Raw genomic sequence first — 25,103 nt, 5'->3', positions numbered from 1 at the left:
TTTGATTGAAGGAACCCAGAGGACTCCTCATCTGACAACACTGAAGCGGTCTGTGGGAGCCCAGCCCCACTGGGCCATGTTGGGTTAAGGGGCCTTGCTCAGGGGCCCCTCGGTGGTTGTGGTGGGGGGGGGGGGGGGTACTGCTGTTTAACTTCCCCTTCACTGGTTTGTCCCAATGCTCTTGAACCTCACTTCTTTAAGTTGAAAGTTAATCTCCGGACATCTGGATCGGGCGTGCACAGCTGCACATGAAATCATCACACAAGAATGCAGCCCTGTGTGTGTGTGTGTCTCTGTGTGTGTGTGTTTAATGGGCTGATCTGGAAGCAGTTTGCGGAGCTGCTTTCTTCCTCCTCGGGTTTCCCCGTCTCTCTTGACACACTTCAGAAGAGGCAGCGGGGGGGGGGGGGGGGGGGGGGGGGGGGGTGGGGGTGGAGGGAATTTCCTCGACCCCCGCCCCTCACCTGCTGTTAAAGGCCAGTTTCCACGGCAACGCTCTCCAGTCAGGAAACAAACATAGAACCACAAGTCTTCTCTGGGCTCCTTTCATCACGGTTTACATCTTAGCCAGCTCAGGAAACGCAGCAGGACTTGTGACTCCCCCCCCCCCCCCCCCCCCCCCCCCCCTGCCCAAGACCTGGTGACCCTCAAACCCGGTGACCCCCATAGAGCGACCCGGTATGCAGTCAAGCTCAGAAGGTCAGGTTCTTCTGATAGACATGTGTCCCTCCTCCAATCAGACCTGACTACAAAAAAAAGCTCAAACGATATCATTGTTCAAATGTCAAATATAATATGTTTAATTTAAATCTTTCATTTAATGACAGTAAAGTGTTAATAAATTATCATTTAATCACAGCAAAGTGTTATTAAAGTCTAATGTAATCACAGTAACGTGTTAATAAAGTCTCATTTAATCACAGTAAAGTCTGAACTTGCGCGCTTTATGCTGATGAGTATGCGCGCGAGCACGCGCCATTCGGTGGTGACTTGGGCGCGCGCAGCAGCACTTTGAAGCCTCTCGTGAGCTCTTTTTTTCTCCGGTGAGTTCGTCGCTTTTTGTCACTCCTGCGCGCGGGGCGTTGATGGTGTTCTCCGGTTCTGCTGCTACGACCCCGGTACCGTCTATCTGGACCTGGACCCGTCCCCCCCCCCGGTAGTGTCTCTTTGGACCCGTCCCCCCGGTACTGTGTCCACGGTTCCGTCGTCCCGGACCGCCGGTAACCGGCTCAGACATGGTCCTGCGCGGCCCGGTGCTGCTGTCACTCATCTGCATTGGACTCACGGCGGGAGTACCGGACGGAGCGGGAGTACCGGAGGTTGAAGGTAAACACAGTTGACATGTTTATGCGTCGATAATGTCATCAGGGAAAAGGTATCGATCAGGTGAAGCACGTCACGTGACACCGATCTGGACTCAGCAGGTGGTCCTCAAACAGACACACGTCGAGTCAGTGAGCTGAGCTGCAGTCTGCTGTTTAATGCAGCATTTTACCACGCGAAGACACCTTCATCCTCACCTTCATCCTCCTCCTCTGCTGTCACTTTGCTCTGCCCTTAAATTGGCTTGATTGATGATTCCCATCTGTTTAGTCGTGGGCTCAGATGAGAAGTCCCAGGCTAACAGGCTCTTTTTGAAACCTCGGATTTGGTATTTTTTGCCAGACGGCATCTTATTTTTTTTTGTAACAGGAAGTGACACAAGGTAGTGGAGCTAAGTACCGAAGAGCGCCAACCCACACCAAACTGTTAAAACTGTTAATCAACAACTTGCTGTGGTGCGTTCATGCGCTGTGGTGCGTTCATGCGCTGTGGTGCGTTCATGCGCTGTGGTGCGTTCATGCGCTGTGGTAGCCTTCATCCTTTCTGATGGACTTGGTCCATGTTTATTTATTGTTCTGTGTGCAGTCATTAACTGGTCATTATAGGAGGTCTGTTGTTGGGGTTTGCGTCCTGAGTTGTCATGGTAACCGCTGGAAGATCAGCAGCAGGACAGAGGACAGGAAGCGACTTGTTATTCTTCCTCTGTGGTGTTTCTTTTGGCTCCTGACACTCAAACAGTTTACCCTGCTTGATGATGAAGTTTACTTTACCCTTCAGAATAAAAGCCTGGATGTTGATGATGCTCTGTGACGGCAGACCCATTGATGTCTTCTTCCTCAGTGGTCGACGTCCTGCGCCTCCAGGACCCCAAGCAGATGGCGGCAGCGGTGGAGAGGCTGTCCGTGGGTCTGAGCGCGCTCACTGACGTCTACGTGGCGTCCACCTTCCGCCTGCCGGCCAAGCTGGGCGGAGTCCTGCTGGGCGTCTACAGCAAGCAGGACAACAGGAAGTACCTGGAGGTGGCCGTCATGGGGAAGATCAATAAAGGTTTGAGTCAAAAGCATTTCACAACTTTATTGACTGTTACAGAGACTTTCCTTCCTCATTTTCTTCCCCTCTCACTCTTTTCTTATACCTTCCTCCTTAAATCCTTCCTGATGATGATGGAGACGGATATACCATAATAATCTTCAGTCTGTTCTCTCTGATGTTTCCATGGAAACCACTGACATATTATTATTTTAGACTGACAGCTAAAAGTGGATTTCAAACTAATGTTTTACCTGAAAAAGAATGTGTTCACCGTCCTCCTGCCTCTCCTTTTCTCTCCTCCTCCCTTTCCTCTGCTCCTCCCTTTCCTCTGCTCCTCCCTTTCCTCTGCTCCTCCCTTTCCTCTGCTCCTCCCTTTCCTCTCCTCCTCCCTTTCCTCTCCTCCCCCCTTTCCTCTCCTACCTTTCCTCTCCTCCTCCCTTTCCTCTCCTACCTTTCCTCTCCTCCTTCCTTTCCTCTCCTCTCCTCCCCCTTCTTGGCTCCTCATCTATTTTTCCCATAACCATCACCTCATGCTCTCCTCCTCCCCATCCTCTCCTGTCTCTCCATACCCCCCCCCCAGTGGTGGTCCGTTACGTCCGAGCTGATGGGAAGCTCCACACGGTGAACCTCCACAGCGCTCACCTGTCAGACGGGAGGACCACCTCCATCATCTTGAGAATCGGAGGTCTTCGGCGTGACAACATGAACATGGAACTCTACGTTAACTGCCGATTGTCCGACTCCAGCCAGGGCCTCCCGTCATTGGTCGACCTGCCCAGGGAGGCGGAGCTGGTGGAATTCAGACACGGACAGAAGGCCTATGGACGGATGCAGGTGATAGAGCTCTCTCTGATTCGTCTGTTTCTGATCACATGATCATTATCTTGTATGTGATTGTGTGTCCGTCCATCAGGGTGCAGTTGAGTCCCTCAGACTGGCTCTAGGCGGCACTGTGGCTAAAGCTGGGGCTCTGATGGACTGTCCCTTCCAAGGAGACGCTTCAACCTACAATGCAGGTCATTCACTCTTTATGTGGACAGATGTGGACAGATGTGGTTTGATCTGGACTGATGCGGTCTATGTGTCTCTGGTCTTTCAGTGAGTGGGGACATAAACTCCATCCTGGGTAAGTTCACGGACTGAAACTTAAATACTAATCAATGATTACAGATGATCTCATTCCTCTTACCTCCATTGACCTTGTTTCCTGTCAGGTGATCACACCAAGGCTCTGATTGGTCAGCTCATAATCTTCAACCAGATCCTGGGAGAACTAAGACAAGACATCAGAGAACAGGTGAGACGGACAGAGAGACAGGCAGGAGATCACAGAACAGGTGAGACAGACAGTGTGGACCTCTGCAGTAGCTTGTGTCCAATGTGTTGGTCTCCTCTCAGGTGAAGGAGATGTCTCTGATCAGAAACACCATCTTGGAGTGTCAGGTCTGTGGTGAGTCAACAGCTTCTTTTCTGCGTAAAGCTGCAATTTACCTGAGGACCTGATTGAAGCCAGTGTGTGCGTCTCTGCAGGTTTCCATGAGCCTCGTTCTCGCTGCTCTCCTGACCCCTGCTACAAAGGTGTTTCCTGTATGGAGAGTCTCAACTATCCTGGGTTCACCTGTGGACCCTGCCCACCTGGGACCACCGGCAACGGGACACACTGTCAGGATGTGGACGAGGTGACTACACAGCAACATGCCACACACAACACTGTCACTACTACGACACACAACAACACACAACACTGTCACTACTACGACACACAACAACACACAACACTGTCACTACTACGACACACAACAACACACAACACTGTCACTACTACGACACACAACAACACACAACACTGTCACTACTACGACACACTACGACACACAACAACACACAACACTGTCACTACTACGACACACAACAACACACAACACTGTCACTACTACGACACACAACAACACACAACACTGTCACTACTACGACACACAACAACACACAACACTGCCACTACTCTGACATACAACAACACACAACACTGTCACTACTACGACACACAACAACACACAACACTGTCACTACTACGACACACTACGACACACAACAACACACAACACTGTCACTACTACGACACACAACAACACACAACACTGTCACTACTACGACACACAACAACACACAACACTGTCACTACTACGACACACAACAACACACAACACTGTCACTACTACGACACACAACAACACACAACACTGTCACTACTACGACACACTACGACACACAACAACACACAACACTGTCACTACTACGACACACAACAACACACAACACTGTCACTACTACGACACACAACAACACACAACACTGCCACTACTCTGACATACAACAACACACAACACTGTCACTACTACGACACACAACAACACACAACACTGTCACTACTACGACACACTACGACACACAACAACACACAACACTGTCACTACTACGACACACAACAACACACAACACTGTCACTACTACGACACACAACAACACACAACACTGTCACTACTACGACACACAACAACACACAACACTGTCACTACTACGACACACAACAACACACAACACTTTCACTACTACGACACGCAACAACACACAACACTGTCACTTGAACAACACCCCCCTTTGTTTCAGTGTGAGCTCCAGCCTTGTTTCTCCCCTGACTCCTGTGTGAACACTGTGGGGGGGTTCATCTGTCACCCCTGTCCTCCTGGACTGTGGGGGGCACCGCTCTCTGGAAGTGGAATGGACTATGCCAAGGCACACAGACAGGTCAGACACGCACACACACGCACGCACACACACACACGCACGCACACACACGCATGCACACACACACACGCACACACACAGACAGCTCAAACAACGGTCCACAGAATTTCGTCTTGGGTCCATGTTGACTTCCTCTCAGGCGATGCCGCTCACAGACGCTGCAACAGGACGTGTTAATGTTTATTCTTTTATCTTTGTGTACAAAGTTGTTTTTCTGAGCTGGTCCATTTCAAAACCACCCGTCCCTCCGTCTGTCCGTCTCTCTCTCTCTCTGCCTCCGTGTCTCCGTGGCTGTCTGTCTCTCAGGACTGTGTGGATATTGACGAGTGTTTGGATCTGCCAGATGCCTGTGTGATGAACTCAGTGTGCATCAACACCGTGGTGAGTCCATCACAAGAACTGATCTGCAGTCCGCCGCCCTCCAGTGGCCGCTGAGCGCTAACACAGGGGCCGTGTCCTCTCTCAGGGTTCATACAAGTGTGGAGGCTGTAAACCCGGTTTCCTGGGTAACCAGACGCTGGGATGCTTCCCCAGGCAGTCGTGTGCTGCGTTGACCTATAACCCCTGTGACAGCAATGCCCACTGCACCATGGAGAGGAACGGAGAGGTGGCCTGTAGGGTGAGACACCGTCACCTGTCTCACACCTCATGGACTGAAAGTGTCGGGGTGCACTAATGTGTGTGTGTGTGTGCGCAGTGTAACGTGGGCTGGGCCGGTAATGGTAACACTTGTGGACCGGACACAGACATTGACGGTTACCCCGACCGCCCCCTTCCCTGCATCGACAACCACAAACACTGCAAACAGGTGAGACACCTTCCTCATCTGCATCATCTTCAACTTCATCATCACTGTCTACCGCCACTTTCTGTGTCTCATTGTGTGTGTACATGTACACTATATAATCACATGTGTTTATTTGCTCCTTCAGGATAGGATAGAAGTTAATGCTCACCCACAATTCATTGCGGCGGCAGGACCGCCCGATGAAGAGGATCACAGTCGTAAAGGACTAGATTCATTTTGAGTGATCATCTTATGTCTTTGTCACCAGGACAACTGCGTCTCTACACCAAACTCCGGTCAGGAGGACGCCGACAACGACGGGATCGGAGATCAGTGTGACGAGGACGCCGACGGGGACCGCATCAAAAACGTGGAGGTGGGACAGCGCGTGCGTGTGTGTGTGTATTTGTGTGTCTGTGTGTGATGTAACGACGTGGGATCATGTGACCTGCAGGATAACTGCCGGCTGGTCCCGAACAAAGACCAGCAGAACTCTGACACTGACTCCTTCGGAGACGCCTGCGATAACTGTCCCAGCGTCCCCAACATCGACCAGAAAGACACTGACAGCAATGGACAGGGGGACGCCTGTGACCAGGACATCGACGGGGACGGTGAGGCACAGCCGGTTACAGGTGTACCTGTCGGCAGGTACACCACCTGGCCTTCAAATAGAAGTTAAAGTGTTCAAAACCTCTGTAGTGGAAGTAGATTTAAGAGTGTGTCTGTGTGTGTCTCTGTGTGTGTGTGCTTCTGTCCCTATGTGTGTTTGTCTCTTTGTGAGTGTGTGTGTGTGCGTGCATCTCCATTTGTTTGTGTGTATCGCTGTGTGTATCTGCGTGAGTAATGTGTGTGTCTCTATGTGTGTTCAGGTATTCCCAACGCTCTGGATAACTGTCCTAAGGTGCCTAACCCGATGCAGACGGACCGGGACAGGGACGGCGTGGGGGACGCATGTGACAGTTGTCCTGAGCTCAGTAACCCCATGCAGGTACTCAGAGCCTCCCAGGAGGCGGAGCTTGTATCATAGTAACCCCATGCAGGTACTCAGAGCCTTCCAGGAGGCGGGGCTTATTTTAATTCTTACCCAATGAACTGCTCTTGAAGAGCAACAGACTGCTGTACCTTCCACAGGTCAGAGGTCACAGGGGTTTCTCAACATGGCTCTCCTTTTCAGACGGACATCGACAACGACCTGGTGGGAGACGTCTGTGACACCAACCAGGACATGTATGTCTCTCTCTCACAGACACGCTCTCATGTTTGGTTGGAACAATGAAAGAATACGATGAACTTAACAGAAGATCCATCCATAAAAGCCTTTATCTTCTGGTGTTGATGATGTCATCCTGCAGGGACGGAGATGGTCTCCAGGACAGCAGAGACAACTGCCCCGACATCCCCAACAGCTCCCAGCTGGACTCTGACAACGATGGCCTCGGAGACGACTGCGACCACGACGACGACAACGACGGGGTCCTCGACGACTACGACAACTGTCGACTCATCGTCAACCCCAACCAGAAAGACTCTGACGGTAACAATCAGAGGGAAACTATAACCCCTGCTGGGTCTGTCTCTACACCTGTCTGTCTCTCCACCTGTCTGTCTGTCTCCAGTGAACGGTGTGGGGGACGTTTGTGAGAACGACTTTGACAACGATGCGGTGATGGATTTGGTTGACGTTTGTCCGGAGAGTGCCGAGGTTACTCTGACAGACTTCAGAGCCTATCAGACGGTGATCCTGGACCCAGAGGGCGACGCCCAGATCGACCCCACCTGGGTGGTTCTTAACCAGGTGACCCCCCCCCCCCCCGACGCCCTCAACTGTACCGTGACCACTGAGCAGCAGGTGTTTGATTAACAGGTGTGAATCTGTCCTTAGGGCATGGAGATAGTCCAGACCATGAACAGCGACCCAGGCTTAGCTGTCGGTAGGTGTCTTTCCTCTCCTCACTGAGACCTGGACCAGGGGGAGACCGGGCCAGAGAGCCTGACCTCTTCCTCCCTTGTCTGCAGGCTACACCGCCTTTAATGGCGTGGACTTTGAAGGCACCTTTCACGTCAACACCGTCACCGACGACGACTACGCCGGCTTCATCTTCGGGTACCAGGACTCGTCCTCCTTCTACGTGGTGATGTGGAAGCAGACGGAGCAGACCTACTGGCAGTCGGTCCCCTTCAGGGCCACGGCCCAGCCCGCCCTGCAGCTCAAGGTCTGTGCTCTGCTCTACTGTACTGTACTGTACTCTATTCGACTCTGCTGTACTGTACTCTGCTGCACTGTTCTCCACTGTACTCTGCTGTACTATACTGTGCTCTACTGTACTGTACTCCACTGTACTCTGCTCTATTGTACTGTACTGTGCTCTACTGTACTCGACTGTACTGTACTGTACTCCACTGTACTCTGCTCTACTGTACTCTACTCGACTCTACTGTACTGTACTCTGCTCTACTGTACTGTGCTCTATTGTACTGTACTCTGCTCTACTGTACTGTACTCTGCTCTACTGTACTGTGCTCTATTGTACCGTACTCTGCTCTACTGTACTGTACTCCACTGTACTCTCCTCCACTGTACTATGCTCTACTGTACTGTACTCTACTGCATTTGTTAGTAGCTATATAAATATATATATATGGACCCTGCAGGCGGTGAAGTCCAGGACCGGACCTGGGGAGTACCTGAGGAACGCACTTTGGCACACCGGAGACACCTCTGGAGAGGTGAAGCTGCTCTGGAAGGACCCACGGAACGTGGGCTGGAAGGACAAGACCTCCTACCGCTGGCACCTGAGCCACCGGCCCCAGGTGGGCTACATCAGGTGAGACCAGAACCCTGAACGAGTACCAAGTACTGCAGTGTTGCTGCTCTGCAGTACTGCAGTGTGTATCTGGTCTACTACCTTGCGGGGGGAGGGGACAGGCCAACGGGAGCGGGGGGGGGGTTGTTGTTGCATGTGTCCATGTACGCGTGCCTGCGTCAGGGCAGAACTGCTGTGTTACAAATAAAAATAACTTTTCTTAAATTCTGGACTTTCTTGGGGGGAGGGGGCGCCCCCCTGGTTCAATGGTAGGTTCTGTACCAGTACTGCTCTGAAGTACCCAATAGTACTGGACTCCAGCCTGCAGCTTTCTGCCCTCCCTCTCTTCATCCCTCACTCCCTCCCTCTCTTTGCTTTTTACTGCATTCTTTCTCCTCTGAAACTTCTTTGTGGCTGCGGGGCCCCCCAGTACTCTATTGTACCCGTTTCCATGACAACCGAAACCCTGGCAAGAATCTGCCTCGGCAACTGTTGATATGCAGATCAGAGGAGGGCCGGAGGGACGTTTTTCCACATTAACACATCAGACTATCAAGGTTTTCACCAAGGATGATGATGCATCATTTTACATTCATAGCGAATAAAATGTGAAAAAGTGATGCTTGTTGTTTGTTTGTTGTCACGTGACCCCGTGTGTGCTCCAGGGTGCGGCTGTTTGAGGGGACCGACATGGTGGCGGACTCTGGCGTGGTGGTGGACACGTCCATGAGGGGAGGCCGACTCGGAGTCTTCTGTTTCTCCCAGGAGAACATCATCTGGTCAAACCTGCGCTACAGGTGTAATGGTACGACCTTTGACCCCGAGCACACACACTTATTAAAAGTCACTGGGATCAATTGATTCGTTTCATTATAAACAATGGTAATGTTGAATTATGGTTTTATATACAGGAAGTAGATGTTATTACCCTTCATAGAGGCGTATGACATATTAAAGATTATCACAGTTGTTTGGTTAACTGATACTTTTATTGATCATTATTTGTTTTGTTTTCATTTTAGACACAGTGCCAGAAGACTTCCAGACACATCGTAAACAATTTATGATGCACATCCAGCTGTGAGAGGGTTACACACACACACCAACACACACACACACACCACCGGACTACAGGTGTGGAACGTCCGTTTCTGTACAGGATCGATTAAAAAAGACACAAACATCAGAGGTCCCATTAAATTATGTTTATTTGTCTTTTTGTTGAGTTTATCCAAAAACACTTGTCTCCTGTCATCCGATGACACCTTGGGGACATGATGGAAGGTCGTAGGTGTCCATCATCATCCTCCTTCACGCAGTCCATTATATCGTTTCAAAAATAAAAGCTTTCAGATAAGATAATAAGGAGATTTTATTGTGGAAAAAGTATAGAAAATTGGTTCACTACCAAATTAGCAGAGCTTTTGTTGTGAAGAATTCTAATTAGCTTGATGAGGACTAGTCCCACTGAATTGTCCAGTGTGGACTCACATGAGTCATCAGATCATTAGAGACAAGTTTCACCTTTAACCTGTTTCCGTGTCTTTTATCAATGTTCCTATCTTTGTTGAAATAAACACGCGGCCTTGATTCTTATCCAAAACCATTGGTTTTAGTTTTTCAGGACGTTCAATCATTCACTGTCCTCTGTGGTCCTGAATGCTAATATTCTAATATGCTAACATTACAAGGCTCTTGGCATTGTAACGTTTGCTGTTGTTGTATGTGTCCCTTCGATACACAGCGGCAGTTGGAGCGCCGACGTTCCTCTGCTGCAGTCTGCAGGAAGGTGGTGGGGGGAGGTTGGGACCCCGGGGCTAGGGAGGCCGGGACGAGTGCAATATTGGAGAAGGGGGTGGCAACACTGCAACTTATCCCGGACCTACCTGACCCCAGGAGGAAACACGCCACGCACCTGAAACACACACAAGAGGAGAGATAACACACACAGTGGGAGAGCAAATGACAGTAAAACATGTAGCATGGTGGAGTTAGCAAGCTAGCTAGTGAAGCATTAACTTAATTCAGCAGCTAGCTAGTTAGCTACCTTGCTACTTTCACCATGCTTTTATGCTACACTGGTTACAGCAAAACTAGACTGGTATCACCCCCCAGAAGACCTCCTCAGCAGGAGGAGAGCTGGAGACCAACAGGTTAGCTCACTGGCTATTGTCCAGCGACTCAGATGTGGAGAAAGACGAGCTAGCTAGCTAACTTGCCAATTCTGGAGGAAAAGCTACACATCTAGCTAGCCAGATGTGTAGATCTAGCTAGCCAGATGTGTCGATAGACAAGGCGCCAGCAACGTGTAGGGACAATCGCCCCCCCCAAACGTCCCTGGGCTTTTTAGCAGTCTGTTCTGTTTGTGGCCAGCGGGGGCAGCAGAGAGCAGAGGACTATAATACAACTAATATAAATGTCTAAAGTCATTATAAAATCAATACTTTGTCATCCAAGGCTGCTTTTCATTGATTATTAATTTGAGGATGAACTAACAGACTCCATAAAATAACCAAAAAGCACGAATGAATGAGTATCCATGACGTCATCACTCAATTATCTTCTTTCATAAAATATAAGATACACTTTACAACATAAAACAATGCATTCAGTCCTTCATACAGTTGAGAGAGGCGTTCAAGTTTTGGACTCACCGCTCCGCCGAGGCTTCTCTCTGGAGGGTCTCAGTCCGGCGGTCCTGGTTTTGGTCCTGGAAGCCCCCCTCCACCCCCTCTCCTCTAAGCCCCAACAAAGGCCCTGAGATGCTCAGTGGGGCGTGGGGGGGCTCCTCTTAAAGGGCCAACAACGGAAACCTGCTGCAGCCTCAGAAACTTCATCTAAAGCTCAAAGTGAATCTGCTTTTCATCCTTAGAGGAGTTTCTAATGCAGCTTCATGGCCTCAGCCTGTCGCTGCTGCCCCCTGCTGTCGGTCTGTGGGTACTGCAGCCAGAGCTCCACGCTATATATATATATATATATATATATATGTATATATATATATATATATATAGCGTGGAGCTATGTGTGTGTATATATATATATATATATATATATATATATATATATATATATATATATATATATATATATATATATATACACACATATATACATTATGTGAATATTGTCTGGTCAATGTTTTGCTTTTTTTAAATCAATAAAAACAAAAAATAAACTAAACTGAACTTTGTCAGCATACGGGTTTTAAATAAAGTTTCAACTTCCTTGAGGTCTGAAATTAAAATAAACTGTGTGTGAGTACGTGGGTGTGTGTGACACACAGTTGTCATGCAGCAGGTGCTGGTTGTTGGAGATTTATTTAGAAACGACTGAAGCTCTCAGAGACCTCTCCGCCGAGCAAAGACCAGGACCCAGAGGGAGACACAGCCGGGTCCAAGAGAGTCCTCAGGGGACCAAGAGAGACCCGGAGACACAGAGTGAGCGGGACCTGATAGTTTCAGTGAGGACAGACTGAGGACATGGACGGAGTCTGATCCTGAATCAGCTGAAGGTGAGAAACAAATCAGTCTTTTCAAGTTTCAGTAATGCAAATAGCGTCTTAAAAACATCTGAGTAACGTAATAATAACATGAAAAATGTGTAAATCATATATGAATAACTTATTAACACATAGCGTGTTAATAAGTTCATCTATTCAGTTAATACATTTTCAAGTTAACCTGATGAATGAAAAGTCGTTTGAATCTGGAGTCTGAGGTTCCAATGAAAGACACAATCCAGGTGCATTGTGGGAGATGTAGGCTCCATTGTTATCAATTAACAGTCTGCACGTCTGTTACTCATAACTAAAACTACTTTATTTCTTTTATCTTTGTATGAGTTATGAAAAATATAATTTAACCTGTTTGTAATAGATTACATAATTTGTATTTCTAACGTCATATTAGGGCTCTTACTGTGTTTACTGTGCATGAACAATATATCTTATTACATTACTTAATATGTTTTATTGTTTTATTGTGTGTGTGTGTGTGTGTGTGTGTGTGTGTGTGTGTGTGTGTGTGTGTGTGTGTGTGTGTGTGTAAACCGGTGAGGGGCAACTGGGGTTTATATTTAGACTTTCCCCACAGACACACACACTTTAAGGCCCGCCCCCGTCACTGAGGGCTGAAGGTCACCTGACAGCAGAAACATTGCTCTTAAAGGAACAGTGCAACGGTTTCTCTTACATTTAGATCAACGTCTGCAGCAGCAGAACAGCAACCAGTCATGTTCCCACCAAGAAGACGGTTAACGTGGCTTTACAAACACAACTCAAGGCTCCTGGGCTCCTGAAGCTCTAGTATTCTCTGATGGTCTTGAGCCCCTAAGGGTCTAGTGGTTTTGGGCCCTTGAAGGTCTTATGCCTCTGAAGGTCCTGGACACCTGTAAGTCTATTAGTCTTGGACCCCAGAAGGTCTCATAATCCTGGGCCCCTTAAGTTCTAGGTGTCTTTATTCCCTTGTAGGTCTCGTGATCTTGGGACCTTAAAGGTCTAGCATCCTTTGTCCGCTGAAAGTCGAAGAGACTTGTTGTATTGTCCCCTGAAGGTCTAGTTGTCTCTGACCGCTGAAGGTCTTGTTGTCTTGTCCCCTGAAGGTCTAGTTGTCTCTGACCGCTGAAGGTCTTGTTGTCTTGTCCCCTGAAGGTCTAGTTGTCTCTGACCGCTGAAGGTCTTGTTGTCTTGTCCCCTGAAGGTCTAGTTGTCTCTGACCGCTGAAGGTCTTGTGGTTTTGTCCCCTGAATTAGTCATTTGCGATGTTGGGCTATATAAAATAAAATGAATTGAATTGAAGGTCTAGTAGTTGTGGGCCCAGTTCTTTGTACTTGACACTGACTGACTGCCTGACCAATGAATGAGCCACGTCGCTGTAAGCCCCGCCCCCCGCTGCCCTCGTCTGTTTGTCAGCAGAGCAAACAGACGAGGGTCCAAGTTACAGCACTCTCAATCCAGGTCCTTCATGAGTTTGCTGGTGAGGATCTTCATCAAATCTCAGGAGATCTATTGATCCACAGGAAACATCTGAAGGTCACAAACTCAACGAGTGACACATCAAAGTCCTAAAGAGTCCTGAATACATTCATTGATTGGTCTGACAGTAAATACAGTGTCGCAGGATAATGATGTCATTCAATGTGGATCGATACAGTTAAAGTACTAATGCTACCTGACCCTCGACAGACTTGACAGGTGAGTGTGACATCATCATTTTCATCATCATCAACTCTCTCTGTGTCTGTCAGGTGATGGCGTTACCATGGAAACACGGCATCCACCTGACATTGCTGCTGCTCTCGCTGCTGATGCCTGAAGGTAAACGGCCTGTTAGCATCAGGTTGCTTAAGGCTAACTGCTATCTGGTGGCTTCAAAATAAAAGCCTTTGAGTGCAAACCAACAGGAAGTGTTAGACAGAAATACTTTAATAACAAAACATAATTTCTGTTAAAAAATAAAAGAATTTAAAAATATGTCTCTCCAGTGGGAGCTTCCTGTCAGATCCTGAGGTGTAACTCTGACTTTGTGGCTGCCACGTTGGACTTGGGGAACAGCGCCGGAGGGGGCGGAGCATCAGGAGGAAGAGGCGGAGCCTCGGGATTAGCAGCTCTCAGCAGGGAGGCGGTGAACACCGGCTACTGTGGCGCCCTGCGGTCTTACGCCATGTGCACCAAGCGGATGGCGAGGGCGTGCCGCGGCGACCTGGCCTACCACTCCGCAGTCCAGGGCATTGAAGACCTTCTGATCCAGCACCACTGCCCGCGGGCCGGGCCCACCGCCCAGCCACGCCCCCCCCCCCAGGGCACATTGTCAGGGGACGCCTGCCTCTACGAGAAGAGCCTCCTCGCCAGGGAGGGCCGGGCGCCTGAGTACCTGCACTGCGGCGTGTTCGGAGACCCACACGTGAGGACCTTCAACAACGACTTCCAGACCTGTGCCGTGCGGGGGGCGTGGCCTCTGATCGACAACGAGTATCTGTACGTGCAGGCCACTAGCACGCCGGCGCGAGGGGGGATGCACGCCACTGTGCTCACCAAGGTGAGTCTCGGTGTGTGATGCCAGAGCCGTGGCTGTCCTGAGGTCCGTCCCAATAACCATAAAGGTCTCGTCCGCAGATCACCATCATCTTCAAGAACTGGCGCCAGTGCGTGGAGCAGCAGCTGTACCAAGCCGAGATCGACAACGTTCCGGCTGCTTTCGCCGACGGCTCGGTGGTCAGCGGCGAGAGGCGAGGTCGCCACAGCCTCACGGTCCGCACCCAGAGCCCCGGGCGCCACGCCGAGATCCGAGCGGCTCACATCGGCACGCTACTGGTGGTCCGCCAGACTGGCCGCTCGCTGGGCCTGTCGGTGCGCTCGCCGCGCGGCGTGGTGGAGGCCTTTGGGGCCGAGCAGGACCTGCAGCTGTGCGTGTGGGGATGCCCCGCCTCCCAGACACTCAACACGCTCCGCCCACCGCTGCTGCCGCTTGACTCCCACACCGTGGCCGGCGCAAGGGCTCACTGCGCGGCGCTGCTCCCCGCCCGAGGCGTGTACTACCAGGCCTGCGTGTTCGACCTGATCGCCAGCGGGGACTTCAACTCCAGCGCGGCGGCCGTCAGCGCGCTGCAGGATGCCGCCGACATGATCCGGGACGCCCGCAGTGTTCACCTGATGCCACTCGCTGGGGCCGGATCGCGCCGTGCGCCACGGGGTCTGCTGCTGCTCGGCATGCTGGGGACTCTGACCACGGAGCTGTTTGACCTGCGATGAACTGGCGATAACGCGGCGGTCATCAGACTTAAATCCCGCCCCCTCCTCCGGACCTGGATCAAAGAACCTGCTCCTGAAGAGATGTAGACTGACAATACTGTGTCAAACTGTGGTGCGTTTGTGTAGGCTCCGCCTCCTCGGTGTGACCTCAACAACACCAATCGAGACCCTTCCTCCCAACATCCTGGTCCTCAGAGGGTAACCTGAGCACCTGGCATGAGGCGTTCGGGTGCAGCAGACGGGTCGGGGCTTTCAGTTGTTTTGCACTAGCATAACGTTAGCTTTATGCTAGTGTTACATGAGTTTAATGCTATCATATTGTTAGCTTTATGTTTGAATATTCTTAGCTTAATGCTAGTGTTGTGCGAATTGAGATTCAATAGTAATAATATTGATTAGGCTGTTCCTCTTCTGTAACAAGCTAAATATCTCTCAAATGTATCGTTATTGTTTTTCTGCAGACTGGAGCAGCGACTTTAGATCAGAATTTACAGTCCTGAACAAGTGTGGAAGTTATTTATTTATATATATTTGTAGAAACACAAAAACATTAATTTTAAGCAGTTTTTAGATTTAAATCCACTTTCTCCTTTGTATTATATTTTTTTTCTTTCCTCTCTTACCTGAATTTATTTCTTCTTTGTGCTGCTGAAGTTTTATTACCTTATATTTATAAGCTCTATTAACATCATATAAAAAGATATTGTCATGTTCAATTTTGTCTTAAACTATTGGACAGAATGTTGATTGTATTTCTTTTTTTATCCGAAAATCAAAGAATGTGAGTTGTTCTCTGTGTGAAATACTTCAGGAAAATGAGCCAAGTTCAATGAAATGAGTCATTAATAAATTAATATGATGAAAACTAGCACACGAACAAACACACAAAAAAACGAAATACCATAAGTCCCGGACTATACAGCGCACCCGAATATAAGCCGCAGGTATCAACATTGTAACATGAGATATTTACACAGAAGGATGATACACAGAAAGAGTTTTTTTTCATCTTTAATCACCGGAAATACATTTATTTTCCAAAAAAGTGCCTATAACACGGGAGAAAGACGGCGGTGGCGATTGTTTTGGCTTTCAGTCGGATCTTCACCCAGGGGCGTAACAGAGGTTTACACGTTGAGCGGGCAAATGAATACTCTTGTTATAGCGGGTATTGCGCAGGTGTGATGTAACAGTGATCCAGCGTGTTCTCCTCTCTGGCCGAGTATTTAATAAACTGTTTCCTTCATTAAAGTCCCCAAGGACAATAACCAAGGAGTCCGGGTTGGTCCGTATCTGGTCGAGTGTCCGCTGGGCCTCCTGCATGTAAACACCGACCAGGATGAATGAAGCGAACTCACAGGGGAGTTGAAGGGTTTGCAGTCGATGATGAGGGGTTCCAGTTCAGCAGAACAGTGTTGTTGGATCATTGTTAAGTCGTTGCACCAGCTGTTGTTGGAGTAGAAGCAGATTCCTCCACCTTGGTCTCGCGGTCCGCTCTGAGCAGCGTGGTTACACCCATCTGCTTTTATTTCCTCTGAAAACCTTTGTTGTCTTTTTACATGTTGTTTAAGCCGCAGAGTTCAAAGCGTGGGAAAAAGTAGCGGCTTATAGTCCGGAATCTACGGTAATTGCTTCATAATTAATAATTAAATTAATAATTAAATAATTAGGGTCTTTTCTCTTTTTTTCAATATGATGACTTATGACAATAAAAATAATAATAAAAAACACAGAGATTCATGCTGACACCCGTTTGTTATTGATCACATTTGTAAAGTATTTGAATGTTTCTACTTCACTTATTTAGTAATTACTTTATTTCTTTTGATTTGATTATGGATTCAAACTAAATTAAATGTTTCTGTTTAATAACAAAATAATGAAACTGTCACACAGTTTTCACATGAGAAGTTTCAAACAAAGCTGGAAACAAAAGGTTAAATGAATAAAAACACATTTAACGTGAATATTTAACCCCAAAACGAGTTTGTTAATAAATGAACAAGCTCTTAATTCACCTGTGAGTCTATTCATCATCTACTCATGTGACCTGTGATAAAAGTGTTATTGTTAAACAGGAAGTCGTTAACTTGTTGTCTCCTCAAGGAGAAAGCTTCATATTCTTATTTATCTATTCTATTTTGTGATCCAAAGCAACAAACTTGTATTTAGAGAGAAGCAGTCAGCTGGAATGAGGAGAACCAATCAGAGTCAGTCCAGGAGAAGAGGAGGAGGAGGACAGGAAAGTCAGCTGATGGTTCTTCTGCCTGAGGAGTCAAATCTCAGAGAGGCGTAGTGAAGATCTTCTGAGGAGACAATGACATCATCATTACCATCATCACCACAATCATTACCATCTTCCTCCTCCTCCTCCTCCTCCTCATCACCATCATCATCACCACAATCACCATAACCCTCACCATCATCATTACCATCTTCCTCCTCCTCCTCATCACCATCACCATCATCATTACCGTCACCATCATCATCAACATCACCATCATCATCACCATCATCATCAACCAGATTTAGGTGTAGTCCCAGTTGCCGTGGTGATAAGCCAGGTCGGCTGCGTCGTGGTATAAGTTGTGGCGATGTGTCACGTGGGCGGGACCAAAGTCACCGTTGTCAGGGTCCACGTCGGCGTAGTTCTGATCCTGGAGGTCCTGGTGCTCTCCGGGCTCCGGATCCTTGGGGGTGGTTCTGCTGCCCAGCGCTCGGTACAGATACACTGAGAAGACAAACTGGACCACCTAGGGACCAGTCACTCACACACCTGTTACCCCCATAGGGCCAATCAGAAGCTCAGGGCTGCTCTTCTGATTTCAAACTCACTGGAGGACACTTTTCAGTCAAATAGTCAAAATTCCTCTTTTCATTTCTGTTGTTTGGTAATTATTTATTCAGCCTCTCTTCAAACCAGCGTCTCTGGTTCTGGTCTTGTCTCTGGGTTCGGTTCTGGTTCTGGTCTTGTCTCTGGGTCTGGTCTCTGGTTCTAGTATCTGGTCTCTGGTTCTGGTCGTGTCTCTGGATTTGGTTCTGGTTCTGGTCTTGTCTCTGGGTCTGGTCTTGTCTCTGGTTCTGGTCTTGTTTATAGTCTTATCTATGGGTCTTGTCTCTGGGTCTGGTTCTAGTTTTGGTCTGGTCTCTGGTTCTGGTTTTGTTCTGGTCTCTAGTTCTGGTTCTGGTCTTGTTACCTGGATCAGCATGAGTGCGGTGTCCATGGCAATGAGTGTGAGCATGTTTTCTTGCAGCCAATCAACAAGCTTCTGCTTGCAACCCTGCAACAAAACCCATAAACATGCAATATAAGACAAAGACAAATAAGATATAAATAATACAAAATCATACTGTAAAATGAAAACAGATGAAATATGAAACAAGAGACTACATTTTACAATTCAACACAACAAAATGTAGTCATTTAAACCAAATTATTTGTGTGTGTGTGTGTGTCTGTCTCTGCGTGTGTTTGTGTGTGGGTGTGTACCTGCTCATAGGACCCGCCTCCCACCCCGTAAACGGGTCCGGTGAGGTTCTGGCTCTCTGAGCACCACGGCGAGTTGATGGCGGGACGACTGGAATTGAAACAGGAACAAGGAAGCAGGTCCTGATTGGTCAAGTTATGGATCTGCAGGAAGGAGTTCTGCAGCCAATCAGAAGGGCCCATCCTGCCGCAGCAGCTTTCCTGTGAGTGGTGCGACGTGTTGTTATGTGGGACAGAAGCTGCAAAGTGATTGGATGGGAGGACTGATGACTCACGTAGCGCTGGATTTGGTCCATCAGTGTGTCCGTCCTGTTGTGTCCATCGTACCACAAGATGATCTGGTTTACGGTTTGATCCAGACTCTGTTCAATCTGAAGAGAACCACGAAACCTTTATTTATTACTTAAAGTCTGTTGTAATATTACAACTGGTACAACTTTTTCATGTTTCAACAAGATTATTAATAATGTTGTTTATTTTTCGCTTTGACACCCTCCATAAAGCAGGAGGTGCTTTAGGGCATCTACATCCCCCTCAAACCTCCTGTTTACTGGTTGACAAAAAACAAAATGGCGACTGACCACATCGCAAAAATTCGCAAACAATCCAAGTGATGGAGAAGCTACATTGTTGCATAGTGTGTCACTATCCATCTACATTCTGAAATCCAGATCTCACCTTGTCTCTGTTAATGAGCAGCAGCAGTGTGACGAACAGCTGACCCAGGACCAGTGCGATGAGGAGGCCCATGTACTGAGGAGCAGAGCTGGCGTCAAACACTGTTCACAGAACAAAGGTCACGTCGGTGGTCTCAGGCAGCGACTCACCACGAGCAGCAGGACTCTGATCTCTTTCATGGCTCCGACGATCCCGACTATGCTGACCGCCAACACCACCAGACCAATCAGCATAAGCCCCGCCCCCACAACACGCAGCTCGTCTGTGCACACACACACACAGAATTAAGTGTTTTGATTAACGCTATGTCAATACCACAGAAGAAGATGGTGGAGTTCCTTTATAGCCTAAGGTGAAGTCAAGATTTTAACATTCATTCATTCAACATTTTCCTTCTTCATATTTTGGTAAGCTGCACAACCCTGCTACCTGAGGCATCGACGTTCAGTAGGTTTCCGCCATCAAACAGGATCCAGAGACCAATGCCACACACACTGAAACCAAGAACCTGCAGATGGAGGTCAAAGGTCAGGTCTGGATTTCACAATACTGCTCCACTATTGGACGCAGAAATCAACGGGTCTTAGATCGATGCATTGATATGTTCAGATGACCTGCAGACACTTTCTGGGGCAACCGTGGTGCATGAAGTACAGAGGGTGAGCCAGGAACCACCGGGGTTCGAACCCCGGCTGCTCCATGTCCCATGTAGTAGTGACCCTGAGCAAGACACCCACCTCCAAGGGCTATTAGCTTCCTTCTCCTGTGGCTATTAGCTTCCTTCTCCTGGGGCTATTAGCTTCCTTCTCCTGGGGCTATTAGCTTCCTTCTCCTGGGGCTATTAGCTTCCTTCTCCTGGGGCTATTAGCTTCCTTCTCCTGTGGCTATTAGCTTCCTTCTCCTGGGGCTATTAGGTTCCCTCTCCTGTGGCTATTAGCTGCCTTCTCCTGGGGCTAACAGCTTCCTTCTCCTGGGGCTATTAGCTTCCTTCTCCTGTGGCTATTAGCGTCCTTCTCCTGGGGCTATTAGCTTCCTTCTCCTGGGGCTAGCAGCTTCCTTCTCCTGGGGCTATTAGCTTCCTTCTCCTGGGGCTATTAGCTTCCTTCTCCTGGGGCTATTAGCTTCCTTCTCCTGGGGCTAGCAGCTTCCTTCTCCTGGGGCTATTAGCTTCCTTCTCCTATGGCTATTAGCTTCCTTCTCCTGTGGCTATTAGCTTCCTTCTCCTGTGGCTATTAGCTTCCTTCTCCTGTGGCTATTAGCTTCCTTCTCCTAGGGCTAGCAGCTTCCTTCTCCTATGGCTATTAGCTTCCTTCTCCTGGGGCTATTAGCTTCCTTCTCCTGGGGCTAGCAGCTTCCTTCTCCTATGGCTATTAGCTTCCTTCTCCTGGGGCTATTAGCTTCCTTCTCCTGGGGCTAGCAGCTTCCTTCTCCTGGGGCTATTAGCTTCCTTCTCCTGGGGCTATTAGCTTCCTTCTCCTGGGGCTAGCAGCTTCCTTCTCCTGGGGCTAGGGTTTTCTTAGCATAACTGCGGTGTGAGAAGCACCTGGACCAGCTTTTAAATCATTTACGTTATTAAGTTTAAAGGTTGTTTCTGACTTATTATTTGAAGTGAAACAATGTTGGGATTTTGAATAATAATAATTATCATTATCTTTATCAGTTGATAAAATGTCTATGTATGTGTTATCTAAATGAAGGTTTCCTCACCAGGAAGATGAAGTTAAAAACTTCAAAGAAGAAGTTCAGCATCTGAATCTTCACGTCCAGCTTCATGGTTCTTTACTCAGCCCCAGGAAGAAAGTTCTATTCTATTCTGTTCTGTTCAATAGAACCGCAGACTCTTCGGTCCTCTCCTCCAGCCGAGTGTTGTTTTGAGAGCGACACATGAGGTCAGAGTCCACTTCCTTATTGTGTCTCTTTGTGGGAACACAATGACACGGACGCCGTGATTGTGACATCATAACAATCTCTGTGATGTCACAAAACCGCCACTGAAAGGCACGTTGTACAACAACGCAAAACTTACACCCAGGAGACCGCTGGTCACATTCCAGGTGAAACCGAAATTAAACATAGAGGTTATTTACGATGTGATTTATAGAGCAAACAGGATCATCCATTACACCTGAACTGGAGTTGTGATTTCTTAGCCACACGTCGTCATGGTTACATGTTTTGTTTACTTGTGGATGTTTTGAAGCCTTGAAGTAGTTTTTTCTATTGCCATGTTGTTTTTTTATTACTTATTGAATAGAAAGTGACCACATATGGACTAAGTAGGACATAGAGGAGTTGTATACGTCTTTGGTGTCCACCTGTCAATCAGCATGTAGCCCCCCCCCCCTCCCCCCAAAGTACCCCATCCTTTATGGCAGGTTTGTAAAACTCCTTTTAGGTAAAGGGCAACATACTTCCCACTTGATCTCGAGTGTTAAAACCACAGGTGGTGGTCACTGGTCAGGACCTCCAAACCGTCGCTGCTGTCTTGAGTGACGCTGTGATCAAAAAGGTATGACGCAACTTATCAATCGAACCAAGCCGTGGCGACCGACTGGTTCTTCTGGGTTTGCCGGTTAATTTGGATCTGTTGGTTCTTCTGGGTCTGTTTATTCTGCCAGGTCTGTTGATTCTGTTGGTTATTCTGGGTCTTGTGGGTCTGTTGATTCTGTTGGTTCTGCTGTGTCCGTTGGTTTTTCTGGGTCTGTTGGTCTGTTAGTAAAATAGTAAAAAAAACTCTCTGTGGGAGGAGCCTATAAGAACTTTGTTTTGGTTCTCTGATCAACTGCAGATTATCTCTCTCACACACACACACCCACACACACACACACACACACACACAGACAGACCGACACACACAGATACACACAAAGAGAGACACACTCTGCATGTCAGGATTTGTCCTGCAAAAGTTTCACCTTCTTCATGACTGTAAAAAGCGTTTAACCCTTTAGACCAGTCGAGACTACAGAGAACCTCTAATGGGTTCTAGCGGCCCGCGAGAAGGTCCTTTAAGAGTTATTTAGGGGTCTTTTAGGGGCTATTTAAGGGTCCTTTAAGGGTCTTTTAGTTTTTTTTAAATTAAGGGTCTTGTAAGGGTTCTCTAAGGGTCCTTTAAGTGTCCTTCAGGGGTTCTTTAAGGGTTAACAACGAAGAGGCCACGCCCTGTGCTGCCTTTCTCTCCCAGTCAGGTCTCCTCTCTCGTCCAGGATGAACATGATGCTGTCTCTCTCTCTCTGGCTCGCTCTCATGATGTTGTCCTGCCGCGGTGAGTGACCCGCGACCTTTGACCCTACAGATTCAGACTTGACGTTGGCCATCATTGATGAGCGATAGAGCGTGTTTTGTGTGAAACAATGAGGTTTTGACTTATTGGTGATCGGGAGATGATCCACATGTGAGCTGTTTTATTTCTGTTTTTGCGTCATTGTCTTGATTTGGTTCCGTGTTTGCGTTTATTGACCCGTCTGGGAAATAACTCAATAACTTGTTTTAACGTACGTAGTTATGTTAATGGCTTCTTACCTGCCGTTACCTGCCTTAACTAGAAAATAATTTATTGTCACCAGTGAGGTTGTGATCACAGAGCCCATTGACGTAATGACATTCCTCAATGTGGTTCTAGTCGTCATTGATGAGGTTCTAAAGGTGTTTCAGGTGGTTGTAGTGGTAATTGATGAGATTCTAAAGGTGTTTCGGGTGGTTCTAGTCGTCATTGATGAGGTTCTAAAGGTGTTTCAGGTGGTTGTAGTGGTCATTGATGAGGTTCTAAAGGTGTTTCAGGTGGTTCTAGTCGTCATTGATGAGGTTCTAAAGGTGTTTCAGGTGGTTCTAGTGGTAATTGATGAGATTCTAAAGGTGTTTCGGGTGGTTCTAGTCGTCATTGATGAGGTTCTAAAGGTGTTTCAGGTGGTTGTAGTGGTCATTGATGAGGTTCTAAAGGTGTTTCAGGTGGTTGTAGTGGTCATTGATGAGGTTCTAAAGGTGTTTCAGGTGGTTCTAGTGGTAATTGATGAGATTCTAAAGGTGTTTCGGGTGGTTCTAGTCGTCATTGATGAGGTTCTAAAGGTGTTTCAGGTGGTTGTAGTGGTCATTGATGAGGTTCTAAAGGTGTTTCAGGTGGTTCTAGTGGCCATTGATGAGGTTCTAAAGGTGTTTCAGGTGGTTGTAGTGGTCATTGATGAGGTTTTAAAGGTGTTTCAGGTGGTTCTAGTGGCCATTGATGACCATAAAACCTCATCATTGACCACTAGAACCACCTGGAACACCTTTAGTGCATCATCATTGACCACTACAATCAACTAAAATTGTAGATTCTAAAGGATTTTCAAGTGGTTTCAGTGGTCCGTGATGAGGTTCTAAAAGTATTTCAAAATAACCTTTAGCTTAGCACAAAACCAGGAAGTAGCGGGGAGAGCGTTTGTTTCTTCTTTTACTTCTCTATTTACCGTTCTCCAGGAAGCCGAGAAGAAGAGACGACCACGTCGTTCTACCCGACGGACGAGAATCCGACGGACGACTACGACTACACGGCCACCTTCGACTACTTCTTCGGTGAGCAGCACTCTGCGCCAGACCACCGCCGTATTTTCACAGTACTCGTGGTACTAATGGCAGTACTTGTGTTGCAGTGACGGGGCCGTACCTCTCTGACGTCAATAGCCAGGTGAGTCCTGAGAATCGCTTGATTGATGTGTTAAAAATATAAACAGTATGGAATAATTATATTCTAAACGTAATATATGTACGTGTATTATACTCATAAAAAGTACATGGGACGGGTATATATATGGGTATGTGATTTATACTTTTGAAATATAATGTATTTTTAAATATTATGGCATAAAAAATGCATACACATGTATTTATTAGTGTCTTTTAATTTGCATAAATATATAGTAAACAACCCATATTGTGAATCTTTTATAGTGAAATGTTAAATTGTGTGGCATGTATATACACTCACCGGCCACTTTATTAGGTACCCCATGCTAGTAACGGGTTGGACCCCCTTTTGCCTTCAGAACTGCCTCAATTCTTCGTGGCATAGATTCAACAAGGTGCTGGAAGCATTCCTCAGGGAGTTTGGTCCATATTGACATGATGGCATCACACAGTTGCCGCAGATTTGTCGGCTGCACATCCATGATGCAAATCTCCCGTTCCACCACATCCCAAAGATGCTCTATTGGATTGAGATCTGGTGATTGTGGAGGCCATTTGAGTACAGCGAACTCATTGTCATGTTCAAGAAACCAGTCTGAGATGATTCCAGCTTTATGACATGGCGCATTATCCGGCTGAAAGTAGCCATCAGAAGTTGGGTACATTGTGGTCATAAAGGGATGGACATGGTCAGCAACAATACTCAGGTAGGCTGTGGCGTTGCAACGATGCTCAATTGGTACCAAGGGGCCCAAAGAGTGCCAAGAAAATATT

At 47.7% G+C, this 25,103-nt stretch overlaps 3 protein-coding genes across 9 annotated transcripts; 2 read left to right on the top strand and 1 right to left on the bottom strand.

Moving 5' to 3' along the window:
• Nucleotides 1-976: 976 nt before the first annotated feature.
• thbs3a (thrombospondin 3a) lies at nt 977-10,344 on the top strand. Its single transcript, XM_037454978.2, has 23 exons — nt 977-1,326; nt 2,164-2,370; nt 2,936-3,189; nt 3,269-3,371; nt 3,455-3,481; nt 3,570-3,652; nt 3,754-3,805; nt 3,886-4,034; nt 5,023-5,160; nt 5,467-5,541; nt 5,627-5,779; nt 5,858-5,968; nt 6,216-6,323; nt 6,402-6,561; nt 6,820-6,938; nt 7,125-7,177; nt 7,303-7,484; nt 7,567-7,745; nt 7,833-7,881; nt 7,967-8,163; nt 8,603-8,775; nt 9,420-9,559; nt 9,777-10,344. The coding sequence occupies exons 1-23, from the start codon at nt 1,236-1,238 to the stop codon at nt 9,836-9,838; spliced, it is 2,865 nt and encodes a 954-aa protein (XP_037310875.2). The 5' UTR covers nt 977-1,235; the 3' UTR covers nt 9,839-10,344.
• Nucleotides 10,345-11,886: 1,542 nt separating this feature from the next.
• hjv (hemojuvelin BMP co-receptor) lies at nt 11,887-16,370 on the top strand. Of its 4 annotated transcripts, none has more exons than XM_037454985.2 (4): nt 11,887-12,265; nt 13,999-14,068; nt 14,236-14,789; nt 14,867-16,370. In XM_037454985.2, exons 2-4 carry the CDS (start codon nt 14,002-14,004, stop codon nt 15,500-15,502), a joined length of 1,257 nt encoding a protein of 418 aa, XP_037310882.2. In that variant the 5' UTR covers nt 11,887-12,265; nt 13,999-14,001; the 3' UTR covers nt 15,503-16,370. The 4 variants fall into 4 exon arrangements, with proteins under 4 accessions (XP_037310882.2, XP_037310880.2, XP_037310879.2 ...); XM_037454983.2 differs by lacking the exon at nt 11,887-12,265 and adding an exon at nt 13,542-13,727; XM_037454982.2 differs by lacking the exon at nt 11,887-12,265 and adding an exon at nt 13,542-13,783.
• A 1,086-nt stretch (nt 16,371-17,456) lies between these two features.
• si:ch73-139j3.4 (CD82 antigen) lies at nt 17,457-21,592 on the bottom strand. Of its 4 annotated transcripts, none has more exons than XM_037454991.2 (9): nt 21,375-21,589; nt 20,097-20,175; nt 19,817-19,929; nt 19,668-19,742; nt 19,265-19,360; nt 18,993-19,190; nt 18,700-18,783; nt 18,013-18,255; nt 17,457-17,805 (listed from the first exon to the last, which is right to left on the bottom strand). In XM_037454991.2, the coding sequence occupies exons 1-8, from the start codon at nt 21,438-21,440 to the stop codon at nt 18,031-18,033; spliced, it is 936 nt and encodes a 311-aa protein (XP_037310888.2). In that variant the 5' UTR covers nt 21,441-21,589; the 3' UTR covers nt 17,457-17,805; nt 18,013-18,030. The 4 variants fall into 4 exon arrangements, with proteins under 4 accessions (XP_037310888.2, XP_037310890.2, XP_037310889.2 ...); XM_037454993.2 differs by having other exon boundaries at nt 18,126-18,255; XM_037454992.2 differs by having other exon boundaries at nt 17,457-17,808; nt 18,126-18,255; nt 21,375-21,588.
• Between the last annotated feature and the right edge of the window lie 3,511 nt (nt 21,593-25,103).

This window comes from Pungitius pungitius, chromosome 11 (genome assembly GCF_949316345.1).
Source record: "Pungitius pungitius chromosome 11, fPunPun2.1, whole genome shotgun sequence".
Classification (NCBI taxonomy): domain Eukaryota; kingdom Metazoa; phylum Chordata; class Actinopteri; order Perciformes; family Gasterosteidae; genus Pungitius; species Pungitius pungitius.
Note: the sequence above shows the minus strand (reverse complement) of the source record. Positions and strands in the feature narration are given on the sequence as shown.